The sequence below is a fragment of the Misgurnus anguillicaudatus genome, chromosome 2, assembly GCF_027580225.2.
Source record: "Misgurnus anguillicaudatus chromosome 2, ASM2758022v2, whole genome shotgun sequence".
NCBI lineage: Eukaryota > Metazoa > Chordata > Actinopteri > Cypriniformes > Cobitidae > Misgurnus > Misgurnus anguillicaudatus.
The window spans coordinates 37,784,484-37,812,009 of NC_073338.2; the positions used below are offsets into that span (position 1 = coordinate 37,784,484).

The following is a 27,526-nucleotide window of genomic DNA, read 5'->3' on the forward strand; positions in this document are numbered from 1 at the left end:
AATGATGACATCATCAAGCACCATGGTACCCATACATACTGGTCCTGGTTACTTCAGAAAAATACCATGGTTTTACCACAGAACAGGCTAACTACTTTATTTTTGAAAACGTATTATATGTAATTGGACCTTTTTTAAAATAATTTTAATCCACATGTTGGGTTTGTTTACATTTTACCCAAGCACGAGTTAAAACAACCCAGTATGTTACAGTGCAGGGATTACATTAATTTACATAACCAACTTATTCACATTTATTTAAAATGTTTGGGTGTGTGTTTTACGCACCTGTTTTATAAAGTCATACACAAGTCGATGGTTACCAGAATAATGTCATTTATGCGGTGTAGTACCAAACCTGACCTACGGCTACGGAGAGCTCTGCAGCTACCTTTCGCCGACGCGCTCTCTTCTACGGAAGTGACGCGATACGCACTGACGTGGCCGGAAATCCGCCATCTTGAAGGAGGAAACGCCTCGGAGTTAAAGAGGAAACTTATACCTTGTGAGTATTAAAAAACTTATTTAACTAGACATAAGTGCTTGTCTTTGAAGTGTGATTATAAGAAAGGTAAGCGTTAGAATTCGTGTAAATAACATATCGCTTGTGGAGACGATTCGCAAGAGATTGTCGGAGTTAAGTTGAATTAAAGCTCTTCAGATATGTGTATATGTGACAAAGGAAACAACAAACTATTAGCTTTAATCAACTTTGTTATTTAATATTAACATCGTATCGTCGTATTGTTTTAAGCACATCAGACTACACAAAACACTGTGCTCAGTTGTAAGTAAGAAGTTGAGAGATTTTAAAGACTATTGACTTATCAGTTTAATCTACTCGTTCTTGAATGTTAATATTTGCGAAATGTATTCGTGGCTTCATTACTATCTTATGTTAGCAAAAAACATTAATATATAGGTTTATACATAACATACATTTACATACATAAAATCCCAGTTTTAGGCAGCTTTGATGTTCATTCTTGTCATAAGAGCTTTTTTTACAACTTTTCCCATTTAAACAGTCCCAGTCTGTTTCAATATAAAAGTCCTGTTATCTACCTAAATAATAAGGATGGTATATCTTTGGCAGATTTTTTCATCACAGCTTAATTTATTGATATTAATGTCAATGAAATAATAATTAAATGTATTTCACAGGTTGTCCTTAAGGAGAAAGAGGCTGTTCATTTCTTTAGTTTTCTGGTCAGTTTCAGCAAAGTGAAACAACATCTGTCAAAATGGGCAATATATTTGCAAATCTATTTAAAGTCTTTGGCAAGAAAGAGATGAGAATTCTCATGGTGGGGCTTGATGCTGCTGGAAAAACGACAATTCTTTACAAGCTGAAGCTGGGGGAAATAGTTACAACAATTCCAACTATCGGTACGTGATTAAAATTAATATAATCACTGTGTGAGAAGAGGAAGGCAAAGATTTAATTTATCTTCTTTATTTAAGGTTTTAACGTTGAAACTGTGGAGTACAAGAATATAAGTTTCACTGTTTGGGACGTTGGCGGTCAAGATAAAATTCGACCACTGTGGCGTCATTACTTCCAAAACACACAAGGTGAGATTTTACCCAGTTTTACGATGCAAATTGTTACAGTTGACATTTACAATGGCATTGTTTGTTTCAGTGTGCCAGTTAAACTTAAAAGGGCTGGCAGGCGTTTGAATCTTTTTGTAGAAAAAAATATTTTTTTGGTTATTGCTGCTGTCATCATTTTTAATGCATCATAAAATGAGTATGTTTACTTTTATTTTCAGTATGAGTTGTTTTAATGTTGTCACTATGTTCAAGACTTTTTCTTTTGCCAGTTGCATTTTTAGTTACACTTCCCTTTCATCTTAAAAAAATTCTAATATATAAACCATATCACAATGTTATCTCTTAAAGTCTAGTGCAGGTGTCTTCAACTGGGGCACAGGGTGGTACAAAGATATTTAAGGGGGACATATCATGAAAATCTGACTTTTTCATGTTTAAGGGATATTATTAGGTCCCCAGTGCTTCTATCAGCCTAGAAAATGTGAAAAAGATCAACCCAGTAACTTGACGTATGATGTCTGCATGAACCGGACTCGCAGTGGCATGCAAAACATGTTCACAGAAGAGGAGCAAAAATTGCATGCAACCAATTATTGCAACTTTTTTTTTGGTCCTACACCTTTCACAGATGACATGTATTTATACAAATACATTTAGACACTTTAACATAGTGATTGCTATCAGGATGTAAGGAGACTTTTAACCAGCATAACTAAAAATGTTTCTGATCAAATCAGATACCCTGGCTTGAAAGGGATAGTTCACCCAAAAATGAAATATTCTGTCGTTTGCTCACTCTCATGTTGTTACAAACACATATAAATGTCTTTGTTCTGATGAGCACGAAGGAAGGTATTTTGAGTAACCAAGCGGTTTGTGGGACCCCAATGATGTCCATAGTAGGAAAAAGAATACTATGGAAGTAGATGGGGTCCACGAACGGTTTGGTTACAAACATCTCAAAATTTCTTTTGTGTTCATTAGAATTTTGATACAGGTTTGTAAGAACATGAGAGTGAGTAAATGATGACAGAATTTTGATTTTTGGGTGAACTATCCCTTTAATAAGAAGTGTCACTGGTATTTTTATGAATGGAGGAGATTGTAGTGGTCATAGGTAAAGTGGTAAAGATGGCCGCCAAATGCGGACAGTCCACTCAATTGGCCAGCAGCGCTGGCGAGACATCTAGCATTTATACATATCTATGGTAGTGGTCAGAAAGGCTGCTCTAGTCCCGCCTCCCAGTAAAAGAGCCAATCGTCAATCAGAATCTTTTGGGAGAGGGACTGTACGCATGCGCAGCCGCAGAATCAACAGGTCTTGTTTGTCTCGTTCTATCAAGACCTGGAGGCGTTGCAAATATGGCAGCAAAGTGACGCGACTTTCTTAAAAGAACTTTGGGTGGTATCACTGGGAGTCCTTTAAATAAAATAGTTTGAATTAAAAAAAAAATTGAAATAAAATTAGGCATCAAACAAAAATGTATGAATAGACTAATAATGAAAATGTAAAAGATTATCATGTACCCAGTTTAAAATGTAAATGTTATATGGTATGTTAACAGCATGTGACTGTTTATACCAAAAATTATTATTTTAATATTTTGATAATGTAACCATCATTACAAATTATGTAAATCCAGTCCTAATTTGATACATGTACTGGGGGTCCCTGCTCCTCCTCTCTATCCATCAAGGGGTTCTTGGCCTGAAAAAAGTTCAAGACCACTGGTCTAGTGAATCATGCTGAATTACACAAATGATTATGAGTGGGCATTACTGTATTATGTAACTGATCTGGGTAATATAGTTGGGATAATATACAAAACATTCAGCCAGTCATTGTCATATAAAGCTGCTGAATTTGTCCTGCCGTACAAGGATACAACTAAAGTTGTTAGTTAGTAGTTATTTGAGTATTTTAATTCCACGCTTATCCGTTTATATTGCTTTGAGCAGCGCAGCAAAAATAGAGCCGACGGCGAAACGATCGCAGCACTGCTGCTTCAGCGACGCTCCTGCCACGCGCTGCTCACGCGTGCGGTGTACATGCTTTACCTTGTTAACATGGGCATCGAAAAAAACATGCCGCGCTTACGCGCTGTTCACACTTGCGGTGTGAAACCGGCAGAAGAGGCTGTTTACACTTGGCATTAACATGCGTTTTCGTCGATCGGATCACAAATGGACGACATTAATGCCAGGTGTAAACGGTGTTCAAAAAGTATTGAGCTCGTCCACTTTCGACCACTTTCAACCACATTCAGAGGAAGTCGAAAACCCTTTTGATCGGATTGCTTTTGTAGTGTAAACGCAAATGTGGTTGAATATGTTAGAACAGCCACACGCGACCGCCTTCACTCCGCCAATTTATATAATTTGAGGTACTGAACACAATGTTTACGTCTTTTGTGACTTCTGGCACGAACATGCAGCGTACAGCGCTATTTTTAACCTTTCATTGAAAACTAAAGCGCCTGCTTTTATTTTGCAAGCGCGTGAAAGATGCGCGATCCTATTTCATCAATTGCGCTGAAAATTCAGAGAAAGCTCAAACATATACATGTACAAAACACTGTGCAGCATGTTTACTTACAACCCAAGCAGCGGACTCTGACATAATATTAGTTCGCGTCCATATAAACTCGTCATTACTCCCGCTCGCGTTTAAATGACAGCGGAGAGACTCGCCCACCGTCCCGACAGACCACCTCTTCACAGTATTCAGGACAGAAGTGGACAAAAGAGACGGATTTAAATACCAGGTGTAAACGTGATGTGTCTCTCTCGTCCACTTGTGATCCGATCGATGAAAACACATCTTAATACCAAGTGTAAACAGCCCCTAAGATGGTGTTTAATCTGATTTCATCTCTGTCTAGGTCTGATCTTTGTGGTTGATAGCAATGACAGAGAGCGTGTGAATGAGGCGCGAGAGGAACTCATGAGAATGTTGGCTGAAGATGAGCTCAGGGAAGCCGTCCTGCTAGTGTTCGCCAACAAACAGGTAATGACTGATTTGCACGATCGAATGTAGCAGTTCATTTCTTTCCAATTGCATGTTGCTTCGGATTTGACGATGTTTTTGTGCAACAGGACTTACCGAACGCCATGAACGCCGCCGAAATCACGGATAAGCTGGGGCTTCACTCACTCCGGCACAGGAACTGGTACATTCAGGCCGCGTGTGCCACCAGCGGCGATGGCCTTTATGAAGGACTCGACTGGTTGTCCAACCAACTGAAAAACCAGAAATAATCACCTCACTCTTCTGTTCTTTCTTTTTAGACCTTCTCAACACTTGCTTTACTCTTATGTTTTTAAACAGACGGTGCTGGAAGCTGCATTTGTTTCATATCTGATTAATGCAGAAGCCCTACATGGGGATACATGCCACGAAAGATGCGTTGCTCTCGTGTTTAATGGACATAGCTATGTTTTTGCTATGAGGCAGCTGTCTGAGCACCATTATGCAATGTAGACTTAAACTTTCATCGTTTCTTTCCATCTTTTTCCTGTTTATTTTTGAGTCATCGGGACTTTTAAGAACACCGGTCAGATCTTATTCGAATCTTGCACACGTATTATGTTATTGTGCTTATATCATGACTGTCTCTTACATGTACTGTAAACAGCTGTTTTGTGCGTCTCAAACCAAGTACAGGAAATTCAACTGTGTGGACACTACCTGATTCAATTTAGAGAAAGAGAAGCCAAAAACGATTATGCCGTTTCTTTGGCAAGCATTGACATGACCTCAAGCTTTACTGTCAGGAGCTATAGGTATGATGTATATTAAGCCTGCTATACATCTCATACATTGTTTTCTGTCTGTTATCAAACTCCCAATACACAGCTGTAAACTTTTTGTGCATGGGAGAACTCGATGTGGCTCAGGTTAATCATGGTTTATAGCATGGTGAATCTCACAAAACATCAAGAATATGTCCAGGTCACATTTTACTTATAAATTATTTTTAGCTTTATCTTTAATCTGTTTCGTGACATTTTACCCACACCTACCTATTTTCACTGTAATGTGTAATATTTCACTGTGACCTGTACATGTTTTTGTTAGATTTACTTCATAAAAGAAACTGAAGCATTGAATGCACCTATGATTAAAGTTATATAGCAAAAATACAAAAAAACATATTGTTTTGAGATGTTCATGTGTGCTTCAACAAATGTCAATGTTGGAGTTTAAAGAGTCTTCCTAATGTACACGTGAACTGGTAAAGTCTAACCTCCACTAGAATTAACAATAACAAACTCGTCAGAAACTAAAAACTCAGTTGAGAATTTCTTTTCAATTCTTCTAAAAGATAATCTCACGTGTGGTGCAGAACAACTATAAGTCTCTCATATGAATGTTAAGAAACAATATGACAGTCGTTTGAACATTTTGTTTTATATACAGTAGTCTACTTTTTAGAGTAGCCCCTGGTGCCTTTATGGTCTACAGAGACACCCATTTACTGTCAGTTATACAACGTTCATGTCGACTCGCACGTTCTTTGTTAAAGCAATGTTAGGGCTGATGGCTTAAAAGCCGCTGTACAATTATTTATCTTAATTTTCTTTTTCCTTATTAACCTTTAATTTGATAGACACTGATTCATTGGGGTCGAAAACTGTATGTGAATCTTATAGTGAAATATGTCTGATAGTGTGACTCTTAACGTAAATGTCTTTTGTCAGAAATGCACTGTAATTAAAGATTTACTGTACAACTGGACCTTTAATGTTGTGTTATTGGTTTTTAACAATTGCAAAGGTATCAAGAATCAAATTTGGCCAACAGTTAGTGATCCATTATAAATTAAGTAAAATGTTTTTTTGTATATATAAAAATTCCAATTATTCTGGATAACAATTGGGACAATGTCAATATACAAAGTTATTCGTATATTTTAAAACTGACACAAAATATTCTTGCTTAAAACACCAAATAATAATACTTGATCTGGCACAATCTCAAAATGTCTAATGTCATCAGGTTTAAGGTGTGGTTTCCTGGACAGGGATTACATTAACTCTGTCTTAGTTTAATTATGAAATATAACTAGTTTTAACAAACATGCCTTACTAAAAACATTACTTTTTACATTTTGAGGTAAAAAGGGGCTCTGATGTATTTTAAGATATGTCAGTGCAAGTTGTTTTCAGTTTGGACCAGGGGCGTAGCCACGAGGGGGCCTTGGCCCCCTCATTTACACGTCCGGCCCCCTCAGATTTCCAATTGCTTAAAATAAGATTGTTGATTTCTTAGTCTGATTGATTGGCCAATCAAAATGATGTGCGATAAAATGCAGCTATTTTCAAACTTGATTGGATTAGCTCATGTCACTCGTTGTTGTGCGTAACTTATATAAACTTATAACTGTGCAATAAACGTATAAAATATATACTGTATATACGAGTTGCCCCCTCATTTTAAGATAGGACCCTCTAAAAATAAAATTCTGGCTATGCCCCTGGTTTGGACAGGTCTTAAATTTATTTTTGTCTAGGACTAGTCTAATCCCTGTCGACCCCTAAGGGTTTTTCAAACACTTATACGTTACATTGTAAAGTTTGTATATGAACACAGCAATCTTGTAGGTCAGTGGTCCTCATTCAGTGTGCGCAGGGTCCAAAAGGGGCATCAAGATGACTTCCACTTTTTGCAAAATAAGCTAAAAATCTATATTTAAATTGTTATTTTGTAACAAATATACCAAGCCAGAGAAATGTCGTATTTTTGTAGGCCAACCCGGAACTTAGAACACTGGTTCTCTCGCCAGAAATCCCATTAATTTTTCTGATAGACTTTTGGATTATCACAAAAAATAATCTCTGTGTTTAACAAAAGTAAAAAAGACACGTTTTGTCCAACAGGTTAATCTTCACAGATGAATACAAATTTCATGAATTCGGAATGCATTTACTAGAAATATAAAAGGCTGAATTTTGACTTCAAAAGTCATAAAAATTGTATTCATCTGTGAAGACTAAAACGTGTAAGTGTCAAACTTTTGTTAAACACAAAGCTTATTATTTTGCAATAATCTAATATATATATACACACACACACACACACCTAAAGGATTATTAGGAACACCATACTAATACTGGGTTTGACTCCTTTCGCCTTCAGAACTGCCTTAATTCTACGTGAATAGCACTTGCAGTTGATAGAGATTTGTGGGATGCACATCGAGGCCACAAAGCTCCCGTTCCACCACATCCCAAAGATGCTCTATTGGTTGAGATCTGGTGACTGTCTGGGCTATTTTAGTACAGTGAACTCATCGTCATGTTCAAAAAACCAATTTGAAATGATTCGAGCTTTGTGACATGGTGCATTATCCTGCTGGAAGTAGCCATCAGAGGGTGGGTATATGGTGGTCATAAAGGGATGGACATGGTCAGAAACAATGCTCAGGTAGGCCGTGGCATTTAAACAGTGCCCAATTGGCACTAAGGGTCCCACACCATTTATGCATACATTAATGAGAAATTGAACAGGTGTTACTAATAATCCTTTAGGTGAATATATATATTCACGTTATCCCTGTGGAACTCTATATATTTTATTTGGTAGAAATTGTGAGTGGGGTGCCTTCAAATACTGTTGTGGGCAATAGGGGGGTCTAAAAAAGTTGAGAACCTCTATTGTAGGTAAAGGCTGGGTAGGACTGTCAACACTGTTTAAGAAAGCTATAGAATTTAATAGCCTACGTTTATAGAAAAAAATATTTACTGAAATTTCAAACTTCCCTAAATTTCCCCAAAATGATTTGCAACTAAAATGTTTAAACAATAAACAATTTTTTATTAAAAGTAGCCTATTTAACCCACGAAAGTCTCTATGATGGTAATGCGTTTAGCTAAGGGGAGAGCGGACTGATAATTGTGTTAGATGTGAGGATGTCCTCTCGTATCTACCGAAACACCCTTGGTCTATCTAACGCCTCGCCCTCTCACCAGAAGTGACAAATGGTATCTGCCGGGCCTGTGCGGTCAGCGGCGCCGGGGCGCTCGGTCCGATTAGGGGGAGGGAAAGCAATCTGGAACAACGTTCCTTTGGCCCGATTAGGCTGCCATGGATAATGCAGCCAAGCCAGTAATACATGGTAGGGAAGGCACAGTGGTGGGAAAAGGAGGGGCGCAGCTCTCTATTGCTGGATCTCGTTGGCTCTTTTACAGGGTGGCTTTTGTTCAGCCCACTCCTGCTGCTCCAGCGGCTTGAGGTTTGTGTGTGGCGCACGGGCCGGGATTTTTGCACTTGTCTTTTGTCCGCGCTTTGCTCTTTTCTCGCACGGCCCCAGGTGCCAACCAACAGAATGCCGCCTTTCACGGCAACTCAATGCGAATGCAAACACTCCGATGTATTATAACGGCAGGAGTACATTCCAGCAGTCAGGAAACACAACGCAAAATAGAGGACAAATATAAGAAGTAAATGACTAAGAAAATATCTGAATATTACGTCGGGCCAGGTCGCAGTGGCTTGAAATATCGAGCCATGTCCTGAGTCCTAATTTTGCCTAACGTTAACTGCTGGGACATATGCTAACACACGTAACGAAAGTGACCGTTATTGCCTGAATAATCAACAAACCAAACTTTCAAGCATTTCCGCTTTTTTCATGTTTACTTAATCACTAAAATTTAATTTAATCAGTGTAGCATCACTAAATTTCTCTCTTGCAATGACATGTGCTAGGAGTGTGCACAAATCTGCACTTTTACCTGGAAATAGACCATGCAGGTACTTACAAAAAAGATACTCGTTTCAAAAATACTACAATGGGACATACTAATTCTAATTTTAAAGGACAAGTTCGGTATTTTACACTTAAAGACCTGTTTTCAGATTGTTTATGATGAAATAGAACGGTTTTTACTGAAATTTGGACATATGATTCTGGCCCGAAAATTTTCGTATGTTTATTGTATCACCTCCCACCTCTATAATGGCTGTATATGTGCACTGGAACAATCCTTCCTAAAATGCATTAAACTTTCGTTTACAAAGACGTGAAACTCACCGAGTGGTCAGGGGTGTTCACTGATATGCTCACACAAAAATCGCTGCAAAATATGCTTTCCAACAGGTTTTATCTTAGTTCTTGTCCAACTCCATTGACTTGTATTAGATGTGCTGTGAGGTACGATATTAATCCGCGCCAGGAACTTTGTTTGTATTCTTGCAATTGGCAAAGGCGGATTATCGCCACCAACTGGGCTGGAGTGTCTATTATTCAAGATCTCAGCGGAAGAATATACGGGTGTGAGGCGTTTGGAAAAATAGGTCCACAAGTTTACAACGAATGTTAAAACACCTGTTGGAAAGCATCTTTTGCAGCGATTTTTGTGTGAGCATATCAGTGAACAACCCTGACCACTCGATGAGTTTCACGTCTTTGTAAACGAAAGTTTAATGCATTTTAGGAAGGATTGTTCCAGTGCACATATACACCCATTGTAAAGGTGGGAGGTGATAGAACAAACACCCAAAAATTCTCGGGACAGGGTCATATGTCCAAATTTCAGTCAAAACCGTTCTATTTCATCATAAACAATCTGAAAACAGAGTTTTAAGTGTAAAATACCGAACTTGTCCTTTAATAATATTAAGGACAGAATTGGGACGTACCATGTGTTGTTAAAACAATTTATTTCACAAAACATATATACAGTAGGAAAACATGATAGACTGGAATAACCTATGGTCACACCCACTTTGGTTTGACCATGTCAGGTTCGCTATTGTTTTGTTTAAAGGAAAACACCACCGTTTTTCAATACTTTACTATGTAAAGTTTTACTCGTCTGGATCCCAAGGAATGAATGGGGCCAGGCCAAATGCCAACACATCTACGACACGCTGCACAAAGATTAAGCGCACGCACCGAAAAAAGATAGGAATGCACCAATTCGTCCAAGTTGAGGCAAGAACACAGCAAAACATTGAAAAACGGTGGTGTTTTCCTTTAATATTCATCAAAGAAATAAAGTTGAAACTGATGAGAAAAATTGCCACTAAAATCAAAAGAAACCCCATTTGAATGAATTCATATTATTGCTATATGCCTAGATGTTTCACTTGGTGAGTGTTTTTTTGTAATTCTTTTGCTTAAAGGCATAGTTCACCCAAGAATGAAAATTCGGTCATTGTTGACTTCGTGTTGTTACAAACCTGTAAATATTTCTTTGTTCTGATGAACACGAAGGAAGATATTTTGTTACCGAACCATTTGTGAGCCCCATTCACTTCCACAGTAGGAAAAAATAAATACTATGGAAGTAAATGGGGCTCACGAATGGTTTGGTTACAAACATTTCTCATATAGGTTAATGATGACAGAATTTTTATTTTGGGGTGAACTATCCTTTTAAATGGCACTTCTGATCAATGCATACAGTACTTTTAAATTGTATTGCAATAAAAATGGATGAACTTATGAAAATACAATTTATTGTATTGCAGTCTTGAGAATTTGTTCAATAAACCAATATAATATTGAAAATAAAATCTTTATCCTTAAAATAAGCATCATACTTAATTTCTGAATTTTGGGATAAAATATGATCATGACAAGTAGACGAATTTTGTTTAATTCCTCCTTAACAAGGATGTTTCTGTACATAGAAACTAAAGGTAATGCAGTTGTGTTGTCCAAAATGAGAACTCCGTGTGTACAAACTACAGGCTAATTTCATCTGACAGCAGAAGTTGTACTCTACACCGACAGTGGCAGTTACCCAAAAACACAGCATGCTGCATTTTGTCTGCACTCTCTCTGCCAGGCCTTGTGGCCTGAGTTGACCTGAGTTTTACAGAGGGGCTGATCATACCCGTAAAGGGGCAAAAGTGGGCTCAAGGGCATCAGTCGTCTGAGTCAGTGTCGTGGCGCCGCCTATGGCTTTGTGTTTGGGACCTTCGTCCGGCACGGTGGCCATCAGAGGACGAGTCCGTGTCGTGCCGTCGGCGGCGATGCTGGTGAGGGGGGGTCGGGGTCCTGCGGGCAGCCTTTGGCCGCCCTCCTGAATGGCTGTCATGGGCTGCGGCTCCACTCTGACTGCTCCTTGATGGATTAGAGCCGTGGTGGTCCCGGGGGTCTTTTCTGCGCCTGTGGAACACAAAACACACCTAAACAATCATTTATTCCAGGGTCTGGGAAGTCTGGTTCAAATAAGATGGGAGGACTAGAAGCCAAATATATCTATTATAAGGAAAACACTGGGCCTGTCTACTATCAGAACCATTGAGACATTATCTACACAGTATGTACATCTGATTGAATAATTAAAAGCTTGTCAGACCATTAAATAGCAATTTTTAAGTATTTTATTAGTGTTCTCTAATATAACAAAGTTTAGGGTTCAACGTGTTTGATTTACATCAGATTACCTTAGTGAGCTTAACTGCCTATGTATGCAGGCATCACATGGGCACTCCACATGCAAAGGGTAGGCAGCATAAATATATGTTGCCTTTTAAGAACATAATTTTAGCCAAATTGTAAAGATGCATCACACATGCACATTGTCTTGGTAATCCCATAATGACATTTGCTTTAATTATTAATTTAATTCATTCAGTAATTTATTTAGTTTAGATGCATAAAATTAATTAAATACAAAAAAAAAATAATAAGCGAAAACTTAGCAAAATATTTTTTAGTGCTCTATGTATTTTATGCCTATTAGTTAGAGCATTATTTTTATTTCTGTTAATCTAAAGCAAACCGAGTTGGAATACACTGCAAGTCTTTATGTGCTTTCTATACAACGACAAGATAGACAGTAGACAAAAAGTTTACTCAATGGATTAATACCACTTAATACTACATTTTAACACAAGACAATCTACTAAACAATATTTTATGTGTCAATTATTATATGTAGCTGATAAGAAAAAACTAAGTATGGAATAATGCTAAACAATAAAACAATGCTTTGGCGCCCTCTTGTGAACAAATGGTGCAACTATAAAACAAAATATATTAGAAGACTTAATTGATAAAGTAAAGCATTAGCTGAATACCTTTTACGGTCAATTTCCAAGTCAGAATCTGAGGATGAGTCTCGTCTGTGATGTTTCTTTTTATCTTTTTTCTTCTTTTTCTCTTTCTTACTCTTCTTTTCCTTTTTGCTCTTCTTGTTGGTCTCAGATCTGTAATATCAATACCAGGATTCAATTTGCATCAATTATTAAACAGGAGATATACAGATACAGTTGTTACTATCCTCATTTAACACCAAAATTTTTATTCTTTGTTAATAATATCTTCATGATTGTTTCTTTAGTAATACATTGGTTTTGTCTGTTCAATAGGCTTTATGCCCAGCTGCACTACTTCCTGAACTTTAGCCAGCTCCTTGTTTCCTGTCTGCCATTATTGGACAAACTGATTAATCCAGGTGTGTCTGATATTGTTGTTGTGACTACTGAGGTCAGGCACACCTGGATTAATCAGTTAATCAGTTTGTCCAATAATGGCTGACAGGAAACAAGGAGCTGGCTGAAGTTCAGGAAGTAGTGCAGCTGGGCATAAAGCCTATTAAAGATGCAGTGTGTCAATTTTAGAAGAGGATTTATTAACAAAAATGCAATACAATATAGATAACTATGTTTTCAGAGAAGAATAAAAACCTTACATAATGAACCGCTATGTATAGCTGCTACATTCCCATAGGGTGTGTAGATAAAAATGGCTCGTACTAAGGCAAATCTTAGTACGAGCCATTTTCATCTATATCCACTATGGGTGCCCTCACATGGAGGTCGCCATTTTGCGCCACCATGTTTCTACAGTAGCCCTAAATGGACCAACGACTACAGAGCATGCTTCATCATTAAGTTATCTCAGATGATGACATGTTTATCCTGTGCCAGCTACTGTAGCTCCTTTATGTGCTTCGAAAGGGAGGGTTGAACAGTGGACTGGCTCAGTTGGATGCAATTCGCAATTTCCAGAATACACTATGTGCAAAACATAATGGCGGCATCCACAGCTTAAAATTAGTAAAATATTTAACATGTTTCTATCAATGGGTGCAAACATAAAGTATTAAAGCATACAAGTCTTCGTAGGCGAGAAACCCTTAAGAGTTTTCTAACAAGCAATGTTATCTATAGAGGGTATGCAGGTGACGTCACCTTCTGCGAAAGTGCCTGCGGTTACGCCCACTGAGTGGCAAAAGACAGAGCGGCAGAATTTGAGTATAGTGTGAAATCAGCGGAAACACTGGGAAATCGCGTCTAAATGCGAAAAAGATGTTGTGCGATGGACTGTCCTAACAAATTAACAAGAATTCGGAGCTATCGTTTAACAGACTGCCAAGAAACACCGACAGAAGTAGTAAATAGATTGCTAGCGTCACTATCAAGCAGAGGTTTTACTTTCTACTTAAAAGTATTTTGTCAATTATATGTATTTTATCCGTGTTTTTCTTTGGAAAACATACATTCCAAAGCATACTATCATAATTTTTATTCTATTACATTTCATAAATACAAGTTTAACATTTAATATTTAAGTACATTAACGTGCTTTTACTCAAGTAAAAGTACACAATTTTAATGTAATTAGGTATTGAATACATTTTAATATGCAATATTAAAGAATACACAGTAATATTCTATGCTTAGAATGTAGTGAAGTAACATTTTTTTTCCAATTCAAACACCCTAATAAAGCACAGATGCTTGGAAAATGTAACTAATGTAACTAAGTATTGTCCACCTCTGCTAACAAGTCCAACTAAATTCAATTTAAGCTGATAATAGTCAGTTTTACTGGCATTTTCGCAGCAGCCGCTATGAAAACCAGCCATTTTGTTGAACGTTTGCCACTCGACGGGGCGAGTTCCGGCGTGGTCACGTGGAAAAGTACCCTCTTAGTGTACCTTATATCTTCATCATGTCCGGTGGTCTCATCTGGCACCTTAGTGGTAGGTTCTTGCATTCCAGCAGCTTTGTGATGCTGAAAAACACAAGAAGATCTACACTGATTTACTGCAATTAAATATGGTTTTCGAGATATTAATAAAATAATAGTTACAATATTATCTTAAAAACAAACTGTGCACATACCGTAAAAACTGGTAAACCCATTTTTACTGCTTCTTTTTCTTGCTTCGATAGCAACATTCCTTTTGCCCCAGACCTGATAGACACGTACAACAGTCTCATTAAATATAACACTGTTACATCCAAATCAATGCAATATGTTACAAGACTAATGCTTTGTCCTAAACTGTAATTTATTTTGTCAGACATTTTAGTACATACTTTTAAAAAAAAACACAGTCAGCACCTAATCCTTAAATCCTGTATTTTAAAAATATAAGATTTCTTCAAAATCACAGATTAGGACTGTACTGCAGGAAATTAAATTAATAGCCATGCCCTATCGTATCTTAAACATATAAAAAGAGCAGAAGTATGATCCACAGGTGGGACGGTAAAAATCCGGGTGTTTTACCTGGAACTTCCGAGTCCAGAGACCCTGTCCACATCACGCCCCTCTCCTTCATCTTCTCTCCTGCACACATCTACTAGATCCTGCCCACAACAATCACACCAGAAAAACATGCATCAGAATGTTACAAATAATATGTTACAATAAATTTAAAGGCAATTGTTTGGATGTTCACAAATACATACCTCTTTGGTAAGTCCAGTTGGTTTTCGTTTGATGGTTTTATGGCCCCTAAACCAGACAACAAAGTAAAATAAAGAAATGTTTTCTTATCTTACTTCAGATTTTATTGATCAAACCCCACTTACAGTGCTGCCATCATGGCCTCGTGTTCTGCCTCTCGTATCGCTGCCATCTCCTGCTCTTTAGTCAAGGATGTGCATCCCTTTTTATCTTTGGAATACCACGATAAATCCTTCCCTTTCTGCCAACGGCCAACCGGTGCCATGAGAGAATTTCCTAAACAAATGAAAACAAGACCGAAGTATTGATTATATATCTAAGTAAAAACATAGTTCGAGATTATTACATTTGTAAAAAAGGCAAAAACGATTTAAACCCCAATTCAAATATTATGGAATCATGTCATTAATGTGAAGTGTACACTTTTATTCACTCGGGATAACCCTAATATACAGCCACGCATGCGCCGTAGCATGAGACCGGTAGGACGCTACAAGAAGGTTACCAAGCAACGTCACATCGACGTTTTTAATATTCATGAGTTTGAGCCTTTGCCATAGTAGGATTGGTGAATTAACGAGCTGCGTGCGTGTCCTATGCGACTTACTGGAAACGGCAAAGTTCAACACGAATTAACCCACAAAAGCCACAGCTGTGTTTTAAAGGCAAACCATTAACAGACGTTGTAATGAGAGATCACACGCAAGAAAAAGGTAAGGAGTGTGTATTTAAAATTGTAAATATGAAAACTTTCTTTTGAAGTAATGGAACGTGAACTTAGGGGACTGGACAATCAGACATAAGCCACTGTAGTGCAAAAATATAGTAGAATATAAAGTTAGTAGCGCAAATAAAGTTTTTATTTTTATTTAACATGTTCCCAGACATTTTCCGTGACAACACAAGGAAACAGGGTTAACACAGTTGCTAGCAATGTCTGCTAGCTGGATACTCACCCAAATAATTTTCTCTATGTTTGTCCACTTTAACATCATCCCAGTTAAACTGGTCCTGACCTCCTCTCACCCCACCAGACCTCGATGAGCCGAACATGAGTTTTGCTTATCTAGATACTGTGTACTCCTAAATGAGCGAAGATTACACGTGTATCAAGGCCTACTGCACTTTCCGGGAAACGACCTGCCTTAAAACTTTAAAAAATCGAAAAACTGCAAATTAATCTAATTTACATAGATTTATGAACGGTCAAAAACAAGGCAGCCAATTATCTTTACTATGCTACGGAAAATAATTGCCTTGTTCGGAATTAGGTTCGCGTGTTCCGCATACAAATAATAGATCTTTAAATCATATACCTTATCATTGTCGCGGTTTTATAAATCGCGGAAAACGCCGATGTTTTAAAGATCTCCTAATCGCGCGTCTACTCGTCCACGTTTGATGACGCATCAAAAGCGTCGATTGAAGGTAGAGAAAGTATCGCGAGAGCCAAGCTTTTGACTCGATCTCGCAATGCTTGATGTCATACATCGATCAGTCTGCGCATATGAAGCCGAACACAGGGAGTCACATGAGAGCGAGAGAAAGATTTTAGGCGAAGGGAGAGAGATTTCTCCCTTTTTTAAAACACTCCACTTCCGATGTATGTGAAGTTTATGTACAGACTTTTTTCAGGTGAGTTTAGTTGAACTAAAGTCGTTAAAATGATACGCGATGTTCGTTGGCTTCAGGTCGCGCATCTTATGGCTTGCATCATCTACGTAATCTTTATTCATTTAAATGGCTTGTAGTAGTTTATAGGTAAGGTATCCTTATAATGTTGGAATTTCAAAAGTGTTCAGTTTACTGCATGCTACACGTAGCTACACGTTTGCTCCGTTCGGACGGTAAACCTAACGATGTTTTCCTCCTTTGAATCAAATGCATGTAACCTTAATTCACAGTAATGCATGTGTAATACGCGTGTAATGGATCTCAGCTTTAAAGTGCACAATGTTAAACAATAATTCAATGTTGTAAGTGAATTTGGGGGAATGATATAGATGTATAGTGGGTTATGATAAGTGACCATAAGTGAAAATGCTGCTTTCAATTAAATTCTTCTAATTGAAAGCTAACATAGCCATTAAAAATGGATTATTGAGTGAGTTAAACTGATAAATGTGCATGAATTATATTTGATATACGTTCATCATTTGTTTTAATAGCTGCATAGACTTGAATCTGTGACTTTTGTTATTTAAGATCATTTATGCAAAAAGCATCACCCCCTGCTAATACTGATAACATGTGAATGCCAGAAGAATGCAGTGCACTGTGTGACTTGCTTAGGAATGTAAATGCCACAGAGTACACATGATTCTTATTTACTGTATTTAAGGTGGAAATTAAATTACATGCCTTGTGATGGAAAACTGTTTTAAAACACTAAGTAGGTAATATGGAGAATGTTGTGTTGTGTAAAAAGCTGAATTGGAGCAGACTTTACACATGCTTTGAAGGAACGTGTCGACTTCTTGGGACTTGGGCTTGTGCACCGTATCCCCCAGAGTTAGATAGGTCCATGCATACCCTTTTTATCTCCGAGCCTGCTGTGAATCTGTCTGACGCGCCCACCGCTGGCCTAGCTTGGCACAAAGACAGAAGAACGCCAACATTTTCCTATTTATGGATGTAGGTGGAGTGATTAGCGCAACACTTGCGCAAACTCTCTACCACAGGTCTTCTCAGGTGCTGTGAGCAAACCCATGTAGCAGTGCTTCGCCTTCTGAGAATATAATTCCGAGTATATATACGGTTAAAAGATGTTTGTGTCTCATATGACTTTGTTATTTGTACACACTGTGACTATACAAATCACCACACATAAATAGGAAAATGTTGGACTTCTTTTGTCACTTATTGGGAGCAGTGTGCTAGCTGGAGCCATTTACTTCCAGTCTTGGTGCTAAGCTAGGCTAGCGATGTGTGCGTCGGACAGAGTTACGGCAGGCACGGAGATGATAAGGGTATGTGGGTCAATGACGTGACGTTAATTATTTGGTGTCTGTATGGTTCAATTAAATGTAAATGGGTAAAAATGTCAAAATAAATTTATAAATATATAAAAAATATGGAATAAAATATAATCATCTAGTTTAGTGTAATATGATTTTTAACATACATTTTTACATAATTTGTCAAAGATTATTTGGAAAACAGAGCTGTTTTTAGCATATGTCTGGACAAATATTACAAAAACGCATTAAAATTTACATTTAGAAAGAACTAATAAATAATATTAATTTTTTTTGTAATTACGCTTTCATGTCATCAAGATGGTAAAAATATTTAATATTTCACATACTTTGCCGCAATTGTCGGTTACACCATTTGACATTTTCAGGTCCATTCAGTCTTAACTTTCATAAAAATTATGCAAATGTAATTTTTTATTGCATACAATTAACATAAATACACTGTGCATTGAAATAAACCTGATGCATGCTTTTATAACAAGTTTAAAAAATAATAATAATAATTTCTCATCTTACCAAACCGTTTTTGTCACTGACCCATGTATGGACTTGCCTGGCTCTGGGGGATACGGTGAATAAGCTAAAGTCCCAAGATGTCGGCATGTTCCTTTAATAAGCAGGGGAGAAACAATTTCCAGGAAACAGTCAATATATTATGGCCTGTTTTCTTGTTCATTACAATCTCTGTGTGCTTTTAAGCATTCATTTTCACTCAAATGATACAATTGTGTTTTTTCCTGCAAGACAGATAACAAATTTAAAATACATTTGTTGCATCTTGTGTGTAATATCTTTACAATTTATAAAGAGAGTTGATTTTTGGTAATGCAAAAGCAAAATTGTTTTTAAGTTAAAAAGGGAATTTTAGTGCTTATCTTTTAAGAGTCAATAGTGTAAAAAGAAATCATGGGATAACCAGAACTGACTCTTGTGTTCGGTGGCTCTTATTTTGACACTTCTTAAAAGAAGCCTCCAGAGTTTCCATGCCCATTACCTTCAAGAGTCACTGACAGCTGTGTTGTTCAGTAAAATAAGGCTAGAATTGCTTTTTCCAAAATCCAGGATCAGTCGGGATATTTGCTGTTTTGGATATTCTGCATTGTGAAATAGTTTTTTTTTAAAGTAAAGGCTAAGTATAGACATCCTGACCACATCCTGTGCATCTGTCCATTTCACAAGAAAACCCAAGCTTGTAAACATTATTGCTTGTGGTATTGGACAAAGTGAAATTTGTTGTTGTTATTGGTGTCTTATTACACACACATAAAAACAGTATCATTTGTCATATGATCATTTACTAAGATTTTAAGAAAACAGACCAGTGTAGCTTGTTTTGTTTGTGTTTGGCGAGGTGTTGTGAAATAATTAAAAACATTCAGCAAAACCAGACCTGGGAATGGCATAATTGGCTTTTGTTGTGTTATCACCTGCAGATGTGTTTTGCATGTTTAGTGAATTTGTTTGTCTTTACGTTTTGATGTCATGACAGTGACTTGTAAAAAGAGGGCGGGGCTGTTGGACCTGTTCGGTGCTTTAGCCAGCTGATTGGTGGTGAATTTTATCAACACAACACACATGCACACATTCAGATCACACTGAGCACTGCTGCGCTTGTTTTTAGCTGGTGCACACACACACCCGAGAGACAAATACTTGAGCAAGGTAAGCAACACAGAAATTTTCATTAAATGATTAACTATATTAACCTCCTAAGACACAAGCTTTGGTTTGGCTTGCATTTTAGATTTCTTCCAGCTATTTGGGGTTAGGAAGAAACAATAAAAATAATAACCAAACATTTTTTTTAACATGAAGTAGTGTAATTGTCCACTTATGTGTACAACAGGTTCCAGTTACACAGAATGAAGTATTATGGTGCAAACAACAAAAAATGTGATTCATCGGTTAACATATGTTTTTGCTGACTGTTCCCGTTTGTGTTTATTATTATATTATATTATTTTGGTTTGGCGTGTACCATTTGGCTTGTATTTAAGGATGTGATGGCAGCACCGTACTTGGTCTTGATCCTCTGAGATTTCGTCTCCAATTAGTGCTTCATTTACTAATGCTAACAAGCTTTGTTACTGCTGACGCCTTGCAGAAACCTGCCAAGATTAGCTCAGCACTTTTACTTCTGAAATGTTAGGTCTTGTTATAATGATGAATTCAACCAAGGGTCGTTTGTCCATTCGATTTGGTTGGATTTCACTGTATAACCTTTTTTGTCTTCTTCCTATTTGTTCTATTTGTATACTGAAAAGGAAGTGACTCTTATCATATTCTCTTCATCTCAAGCTTGTTTGCTCAACTGGTAGATCAAGAAAATAAATGGTTTCATTCATAGATGTTCAGATTGAATTGTTTTTCAGAACATCTTTAAATTCATCTTAAGAGTGAAAGTGAAAGTGAATGGTGTCTGTAAACTATCCAACCCCCTCTTTCTGTTTCTGTCTGTCTGGGTTGACCGCAGCAATGGCTGGACCGAGGCCTGTGGTGATGAGCGGGCCCTCTGGGGCCGGGAAAAGCACTTTCCTTAAAAGACTTCTCAAGGAGTTTGAAGGCGTATTTGGCTTCAGTGTTTCCCGTAAGTTAAATATGGAACAATTGTAGAGGAAACTGTTTGGAAATGATCTCTACGGCATGAGCATAGTAGGGAAAATACAGTAGATAAGTATGTTTATATAGGTTTACATATGTGTTTTTCTATATGATTTCAACGCAAGTTTAGAAAACGTTATGTCTATTAACAGTGCTATGTGCGAGACGTGTTTTTTTTATTTTTTTATTTGGCTGCACAGTTCCTTGTGCACGCCTTGAGAGACTTCTCCACAAAGAGGGAGAGTCCGGCAGTGGATTTACTATAAATTTATTATAAAATTACAGAAATTAATTATTTGTTAGTAGGGATGCACCGATATGGAAATTTTGGCCGATACCGATAACTCTTTATATTTGGGGGCCGATAACATATATATATATATATATATATATATAGGCCGATAAATATTCATATTAATTTCACAATGAAAAACTCCCAGACTGCGGACATCTTGTCTTTGCGCTAGACTAGCATACTCTTCTTAAGCCCACAACATGTGTCATCTTCGTGCTCTGTCACAGAAAGCACCAATCAAAACTTCACATAGCCAGCAATGAGCAAGTGAAGTGGTTAAACAAACCAAAATAATCCATCATTTATCGGCTTTCATTTATCGGCGTAATTTTGCTATCAGACCGATAATCGATAATATTACAAATATGTCGGCCGATATATCGTGCATCCCTATTTGTTTGTTATGTGTGGATTATTTCACATTTCACGCCAGTGTTTCCCATACATTGATTTATTTGTGGTGGCCCACCACAGAATCAACACTGGCCCCCACAAATAGAATTTTCATGACTCCCATTTACATTTTATTTCACTATTTAAAACAGCTATATAATTTGATATATAATACAGATCAAATACAGATACAGATCAAAGAGTAGAAGTGAAACATATTTCAGGTGCCAACACTAGATCAAACGCAAACACGACATGATGACGTCACATATATGCTAATTAGCGGGTGACGTCATCATCACCACCACAGTCTCCTCAAAATCCTGTGGGAAACACTGCACGCATTTACATTTTACTGTATACACGGAAAAAATACATCTGTTAGGATTGACATTTTATTTCATGGTAACGGTATTTAAAACCATACCGCCCAGCCTTAAAGTCAAATAAACTTAATATTGCCCTTTGTATAAGCTTTTAAAATCTTTTCTAGAGTAAGGTTATACCAGTCATAAAGAAAAGAGAAGTACTGAATACCTTAACCTTTGCTGACAGTATAGAGCAAAAGTTTTAGGATGTTGTTGTCTGAATGACCCAGATTTGTCTTTTTATCAGATACAACACGAAGCCCCCGACCAGGAGAGGAGAATGGCAAAGGTACAGTTTTGTTTTTGTAGGGGTGATAAATTGGTCATAGAAATTACATTTCTACAACCTACCAAGCACAAAAAATTATTTCATAAGTTTGAGAAACCACACCTAAAATAAATGTAAAATTATGCAAAAAAAATCCTGAAATGTGAATTTACCAGTTATGCTGGGTACACACCAAAAGTTTTTTTTTACATGTAACCGTTTTAGTCCTATAGTGTGCCATGATGTGTCAAAGATAGCACACCACACACGAACAGATTTCTCGACTGTGAACACAGGAAATCTCGCGAGACTTCGGAATAAACATGGTGGACGATATGCAGGAAAAAATTTCAATGATAGTGTTTGGAATGATTTTCCCAGAAAGTTCAAGGGATGAAAGAAAAGGGTTTGGGTGAAGTCATGGAGACAGCGGGAACATGGTACATGGAACAAGTTCATTTTGCATCGACTTCTCTTTGTGCTGCGCCATGACTGCTTTTGTCTTCCATCATCTCGCTTTCTGATTGGATATTGTTTCATTTGACGTGATAATCTCAAGAGCGTGCGCGCATTTGTCCTCGGCATTCCCCCCACACATCAAGATTTCTGATTGTAAATATTGAACGTGTTTAATATTTACGATTCGCGATTTGGGGCGGATCCGGCGTTCTTCCGCTCAGGTTCGGACACTCTTAACACCCTTCACACCAAGGGAAAATCTGATAAGATAATCGGGACATAGCTAGAATAGTCAGAAGGTGGGAAATTGCCCGAAATCAGCCTGATTATCTCCTGGTGTGTATCCAGCATTAACCAAGAAACAAAACTTTGTTGTGTTGTCAGTCACATTTATTTATTATTGGTACATTTATTTATTATTGGTAGTAATATGTTACTTGTAGTCTATTTTATCTATTCTGTTTAAGTGAGTGTTTATAGATCAAATCTGTCAAACTTCATCCCAGACCAGTACTTTATCTTCTGAAAACTGATATTTATAGATTATCATTACGTGACCAGAGCAGAAATGCAGAAGAGCATAGCAGAAGGGAACTTCATTGAACATGCTGAATTTTCAGGGAACATGTACGGAACAAGGTACAGTCCATCTTTTCACAAACTCATCCTGTTTGTATATGTAGTCTTTCTTTTAAAACCACTAATACTATTTCTTCTAAGTGTTTTTTTAAATGTTCGGTTATTAATTGTCATTAAAAATTGGAAACAAATAGGCATTTCACTAACTAATCCCATCTCTGTCTCTTTTACAGTAAAGCAGCTGTAAAAGTCGTTCAGGCCAACAATTTGATTTGCGTTTTGGATGTTGATATGCAAGGTGTGAGAAGCATTAAGAAAACCGATCTTAACCCTATTTATGTGTCCATCCAGCCCCCATCAATGGAAATCCTGGTAGGAAATCCTCTGAATCAACCTACACGCCAACTCATTTTTTATTTATATCCAAGTATTAGAATAAAAGTAAAATTATCAAACTATAAAATTAAATGTTAAATGGACACTTCACACTTTTTGAAAATATGCTGATTTTCCAGCTCCCCTAGAGTTAAGCATTTGATTTTCGCTGTTTTGGAGTCCATTCGGCTGATTTCCGGGTCTGGCGCTACCACTTTTAGCATAGCTCAGCACAATCCACTGAATCTGATCAGACCACCAGCATCGCGCCAAAAACAACCAAAGAGTTTCGATATTTTTCCCATTCAAAACTTGACTCCTCTGTAGTTACATCGTGTACTAGGACCGACGGAAAATTAAAAGTTGGGATTTTACGTAGTGATATCACGCACTGCCCGAAAATAGTCCCCGTGGTTACTTTTAATAGCGGGGGACTATTTTCAGGTGCTGCGTAATATCACTACGCCTTGATTAAAGTCCTTGATTATTACGCCAGAATGAGAGTATAGTTTCTAGCCATATCTGCCTAAAAAATCGCAACTTTTAATTTTCAGTCTGTCTTAGTACACGATGTAACTACAGAAGAGTCAAGTTTTAAATAGGAAAAATATCGAGACTCTTTGGTTGTTTTTAGCGCGATGCTAACGGTCTAGTCGGATTCGGTGGATTGTGCTGAGCTATGCTGGAAGTGGTACAGCCAGACCCGGAGATCGGCTGGGTGGATTCCAAAACAGTAAAAATCAAATGTTTAACTCTAGGGGAGCTGGAAAATAACCTTTTTATTTATTTTTTTTAAGTGGAGTGTCCATTTAACACTTTACAATAACGTTGTATTTTTATTAACTAACATTAACAAACATTAATACATGTTGAAAACTATATTTTTCATTGTTCATGTTAGTAAATGCATTTACTAATATTTACTAATACAACCTTATTGCAAAGTGTTACCAATTAAATGTAAAGTAACCACTAATGTTAACGTAATACTTTCACACTTTTTCTACAACATTAATTTCAAACATTTATTGCAAGAAACACAAATCCAGTTTTGTATAGCAGTGTATCTCATTCCGAATGTTTGTTTTCCCCTCTTCATGTCTGTTGTTGATTGTTGACTTTTGTGTTGTCATCTATTAATCTTAAAATTTTAACCTACATGTGCTTTTTCAGGAAAATCGATTAAGGGACAGAAAAACCGAAAATGAGGAGAGTCTACAAAAGCGTTTGAATGCAGCAAGGATTGATATGGAAATGAGTGAGTATAAACTCCCATACTATTTCTTTTGAGAGTTTTTTCACCAGGTGTAGTATTAGCACACTAACTCCTTTATCCATATTTCAGGCAAAGAGCCAGGATTATTTGATGTGGTCATCATCAATGATGATCTTGATGCAGCATATGGGAGATTAAAAGAAGCTCTTCTTCCGGTAAATGTTTTAACTTTTTGTATCAAGCAGAAGAATTGTTTTTTTTCCTCTATTAAAGGAATAGTCTACTCATTTTCAATATTAAAATATGTTATTACCTTAACTAAGAATTGTTGATACATCCCTCTATCATCTGTGTGCGTGCACGTAAGCGCTGGAGCGCGCTGCTACACTTCGATAGCATTTAGCTTAGCCCCATTCATTCAATGGTACCACTCAGAGATAAAGTTAGAAGTGACCAAACACATCAACGTTTTTCCTATTTAAGACGAGTAGTTATACGAAAAAGTTTGGTGGGACAAAATAAAACGTATCGCTTTTCTAAGCGGATTTAAAAGAGGAACTATATTGTATGGCGTAATAGCACTTTTAGGAGTACTTCGACTCGGCACAGTAACACCCTCCCTCTCCCATTATGAGAGTGAGAAGGGGAGCAGATTTTTCAGGCGAGTTGAAGTACTCCCAAAAGTGCTATTACGCCATACAATATAGTTCCTCTTTTAAATCCGCTTAGAAAAGCGCTACGTTTTATTTTGTACCACCAAACTTTTTCGTATAACTACTTAAATAGGAAAAACGTTGATGTGTTTGGTCACTTCAAACTTTATCTCTAAATGGTACCATTGAATGAATGGGGCTAAGCTAAATGCTATCGAAGCGTCGCAGCGCGCTCCAGCGCTTACGTGCACGCACTAAGATAATAGAGGGATGTATCAACTCTTCTTAGTTAAGGTAATAACATATTTTAATATTGAAAATGAGTAGACTATTCCTTTAAGTTCCACTTGGTTTCTCCTTTTCAAACAGGAAATTCAGAAGGTCAAAGTTTCCAACAAGGCTTAAATGAAGACATGCCTGCTAGCCACAGCAACCTCTACTTACAACCTTATTTCCATCATAACTATAGTTTTCAAATCAGAACATTCCATCCCAGATGCTTTTCGGATTCGGAAGTTCAGTCAATACTCCAACAGCAGCTGAATGTAAACTACATTCACTTATTAAAAGGTGCAGGGCATTATTCCATACTAAGTAGATGGTAAGATTGCTACTTTATTTACTTTGTAAAATGTCAAACTCCTAGATTCAACCAGCAAACACTCAGAACACTCAAGTCTGTCTTTAAAACATTCGTTTTGCTTCATATCTTTGCTTCAAAGGAAAACACAACACACACTTGAAATTGCAGACTTGTGATGTCTAACTAGCACCATTCATTTGTTTTTCCATGCTGATCATCTCTAATGATAACTCCTGTAAATAGTGTTGCATACATGTACAGATTAAAAATTTCCATTTACAATATTTTAAAAATGACACCGCAGATACGCCACATTATCATCTCAGAAACCGTGTTTCACCTGCATATACCGTAATATTGTAATGTTTACTAGCTTTGAAAGTTTAATAAGGGGTGCAAACCAGGTCAATGCTGGCAGATTATAAACACAGCCATAAGTTATGTTAGCACCATAATATTATGTTTTATGACATGTTGTTCATGCATATGCATTTTAGTCTTTAGTCTATGTATAAAAAATATCTTTAGTAGATGCTTTTTTTAAAACCCCAAAAGTCTTATTTGTTTGTAATTTTTTTTTACTCTTATTACTGTATTACATATATAACTTTAAAGCACTGTAACAAATGACAGCATGATGTACAGTTTATTAACTTCAACAACAGGCTTAGATAGTTTTTGTCATTTTTTTTAGTAATGAGAATATTTTTGAAGTAAAATGTTTTTTTTATAATGAACTTTTCCACAGTGATTTGTTTACATGCTTAATACATTAAATACAATTGTGCCTCATGCCAAACAACAATTGATGGATACCCAATGATCCATTTTATTTGATAATTTAAGCTTGTGTCAACAATCATTTTTCCCCATCAGTGATAATATAATGAGCTAAATGCACTGCTGTAATGTACAGATGTATGTAATGTATTACTTTTAAAATGTGTTTGGGTTGTCTCTTTCTATCGTGTGGCTATTGAGCAGAAGATAGCTTGTATGTTGCCTGTCTACACTGTCAAAAATAAAGGTACAAAGCTGTCACTGGGGCAGTACCCTTTAAAAAGGTACTAATACCATTTAGGTACAAATATGTATCTTTGAACTGCCAATATGTACCTTTGAAGTACTAATATGCACTCTTTAGGTACAAAGGTGTATATTTTTGAAAGTGACAACTGTTGTACCTTTATTTCTGAGAGTGTATTGCATTAGAGTTTGTAAATACAAATACATTCAAATAATGTAATGCAGTTTAAATTACATGTAAACATAAGAATAAAACAGGGAGGAAATCTTTAAAATTTAGGTTTTGCATTAAATAGCACAAAAAGGAAAACAATGAAACCAAATTACCAAAAAATTGCATTTTTTATTTATTTAACAATAAGCAGATCATAGGTCTTGGATTAATTTATGTGTCTTCTAATATTTTTAAATGAAATATTATGTATCCAGAGACTTTTAATCTGATAATGTTGTTAGGCTTTAAAATGTGAGACTCCATTTTCTGCATTTTCTAGAGTTTGTCATCGCTGTACAA

General features: G+C 36.9%; 3 protein-coding genes and 1 long non-coding RNA gene across 9 annotated transcripts in view; 2 read left to right on the plus strand and 2 right to left on the minus strand.

Annotated features, from left to right (window-relative positions):
- The window catches only part of LOC129442806 (uncharacterized), a 37,009-nt gene extending 36,640 nt beyond the window's left edge, over nucleotides 1-369 (minus strand). The window contains exon 1 of the long non-coding RNA XR_008643992.2: nucleotides 289-369. This is a non-coding gene — a long non-coding RNA (uncharacterized lncRNA). The remainder of the gene's footprint in view (nucleotides 1-288) is intronic.
- arf1 (ADP-ribosylation factor 1) lies at nucleotides 352-6,295 on the plus strand. 2 transcript variants are annotated; one of them, XM_055203076.2, is made up of 5 exons: nucleotides 352-505; nucleotides 1,165-1,389; nucleotides 1,465-1,575; nucleotides 4,440-4,564; nucleotides 4,654-6,295. In XM_055203076.2, the coding sequence occupies exons 2-5, from the start codon at nucleotides 1,245-1,247 to the stop codon at nucleotides 4,813-4,815; spliced, it is 543 nt and encodes a 180-aa protein (XP_055059051.1). In that variant the 5' UTR covers nucleotides 352-505; nucleotides 1,165-1,244; the 3' UTR covers nucleotides 4,816-6,295. The 2 variants fall into 2 exon arrangements, with proteins under 2 accessions (XP_055059051.1, XP_055059052.1); XM_055203077.2 differs by lacking the exon at nucleotides 352-505 and adding an exon at nucleotides 513-571.
- Nucleotides 6,296-11,006: 4,711 nt separating this feature from the next.
- c2h1orf35 (chromosome 2 C1orf35 homolog) lies at nucleotides 11,007-16,514 on the minus strand. Of its 2 annotated transcripts, none has more exons than XM_055203078.2 (8): nucleotides 16,175-16,514; nucleotides 15,344-15,494; nucleotides 15,221-15,266; nucleotides 15,039-15,118; nucleotides 14,648-14,720; nucleotides 14,461-14,537; nucleotides 12,596-12,724; nucleotides 11,007-11,678 (listed from the first exon to the last, which is right to left on the minus strand). In XM_055203078.2, exons 1-8 carry the CDS (start codon nucleotides 16,269-16,271, stop codon nucleotides 11,435-11,437), a joined length of 897 nt encoding a protein of 298 aa, XP_055059053.2. In that variant the 5' UTR covers nucleotides 16,272-16,514; the 3' UTR covers nucleotides 11,007-11,434. The 2 variants fall into 2 exon arrangements, with proteins under 2 accessions (XP_055059053.2, XP_073710986.1); XM_073854885.1 differs by lacking the exon at nucleotides 16,175-16,514 and adding an exon at nucleotides 15,565-15,697.
- Nucleotides 15,767-26,932, plus strand: guk1a (guanylate kinase 1a). 4 transcript variants are annotated; one of them, XM_055203080.2, is made up of 8 exons: nucleotides 15,770-15,931; nucleotides 20,670-20,783; nucleotides 22,101-22,142; nucleotides 23,123-23,219; nucleotides 23,393-23,531; nucleotides 24,708-24,792; nucleotides 24,880-24,965; nucleotides 25,773-26,932. In XM_055203080.2, the coding sequence occupies exons 1-8, from the start codon at nucleotides 15,907-15,909 to the stop codon at nucleotides 25,806-25,808; spliced, it is 624 nt and encodes a 207-aa protein (XP_055059055.2). In that variant the 5' UTR covers nucleotides 15,770-15,906; the 3' UTR covers nucleotides 25,809-26,932. The 4 variants fall into 4 exon arrangements, with proteins under 4 accessions (XP_055059057.2, XP_055059055.2, XP_055059056.1 ...); XM_055203081.2 differs by lacking the exon at nucleotides 15,770-15,931 and adding an exon at nucleotides 16,632-16,853; XM_055203083.2 differs by lacking the exon at nucleotides 15,770-15,931 and adding an exon at nucleotides 19,422-19,858.
- The last annotated feature ends 594 nt before the right edge of the window (nucleotides 26,933-27,526 follow it).

Bases quoted from the DNA above. Each gene is read 5' to 3' on its own strand.
- guk1a (XM_055203081.2), top strand. From the start codon at position 16,820: ATGTATGTGAAGTTTATGTACAGACTTTTTTCAG. The intron at 16,854-20,669 runs GTGAGTTTAGTT...GGTTGACCGCAG, and splicing joins TATGTACAGACTTTTTTCAG to CAATGGCTGGACCGAGGCCT. The intron at 24,793-24,879 runs GTGAGTATAAAC...TCCATATTTCAG, and splicing joins AAGGATTGATATGGAAATGA to GCAAAGAGCCAGGATTATTT.
- c2h1orf35 (XM_055203078.2), bottom strand. From the start codon at position 16,271: ATGTTCGGCTCATCGAGGTCTGGTGGGGTGAGAGGAGGTCAGGACCAG. The intron at 14,538-14,647 runs GTATGTGCACAG...TGTGTTTTTCAG, and splicing joins TGGGTTTACCAGTTTTTACG to CATCACAAAGCTGCTGGAAT. The intron at 11,679-12,595 runs GTATTCAGCTAA...TGTGTTCCACAG, and splicing joins TTGGAAATTGACCGTAAAAG to GCGCAGAAAAGACCCCCGGG.
- arf1 (XM_055203076.2), top strand. From the start codon at position 1,245: ATGGGCAATATATTTGCAAATCTATTTAAAGTCTTTGGCAAGAAAGAG. The intron at 1,390-1,464 runs GTACGTGATTAA...TCTTTATTTAAG, and splicing joins TACAACAATTCCAACTATCG to GTTTTAACGTTGAAACTGTG. The intron at 4,565-4,653 runs GTAATGACTGAT...TTTGTGCAACAG, and splicing joins TAGTGTTCGCCAACAAACAG to GACTTACCGAACGCCATGAA.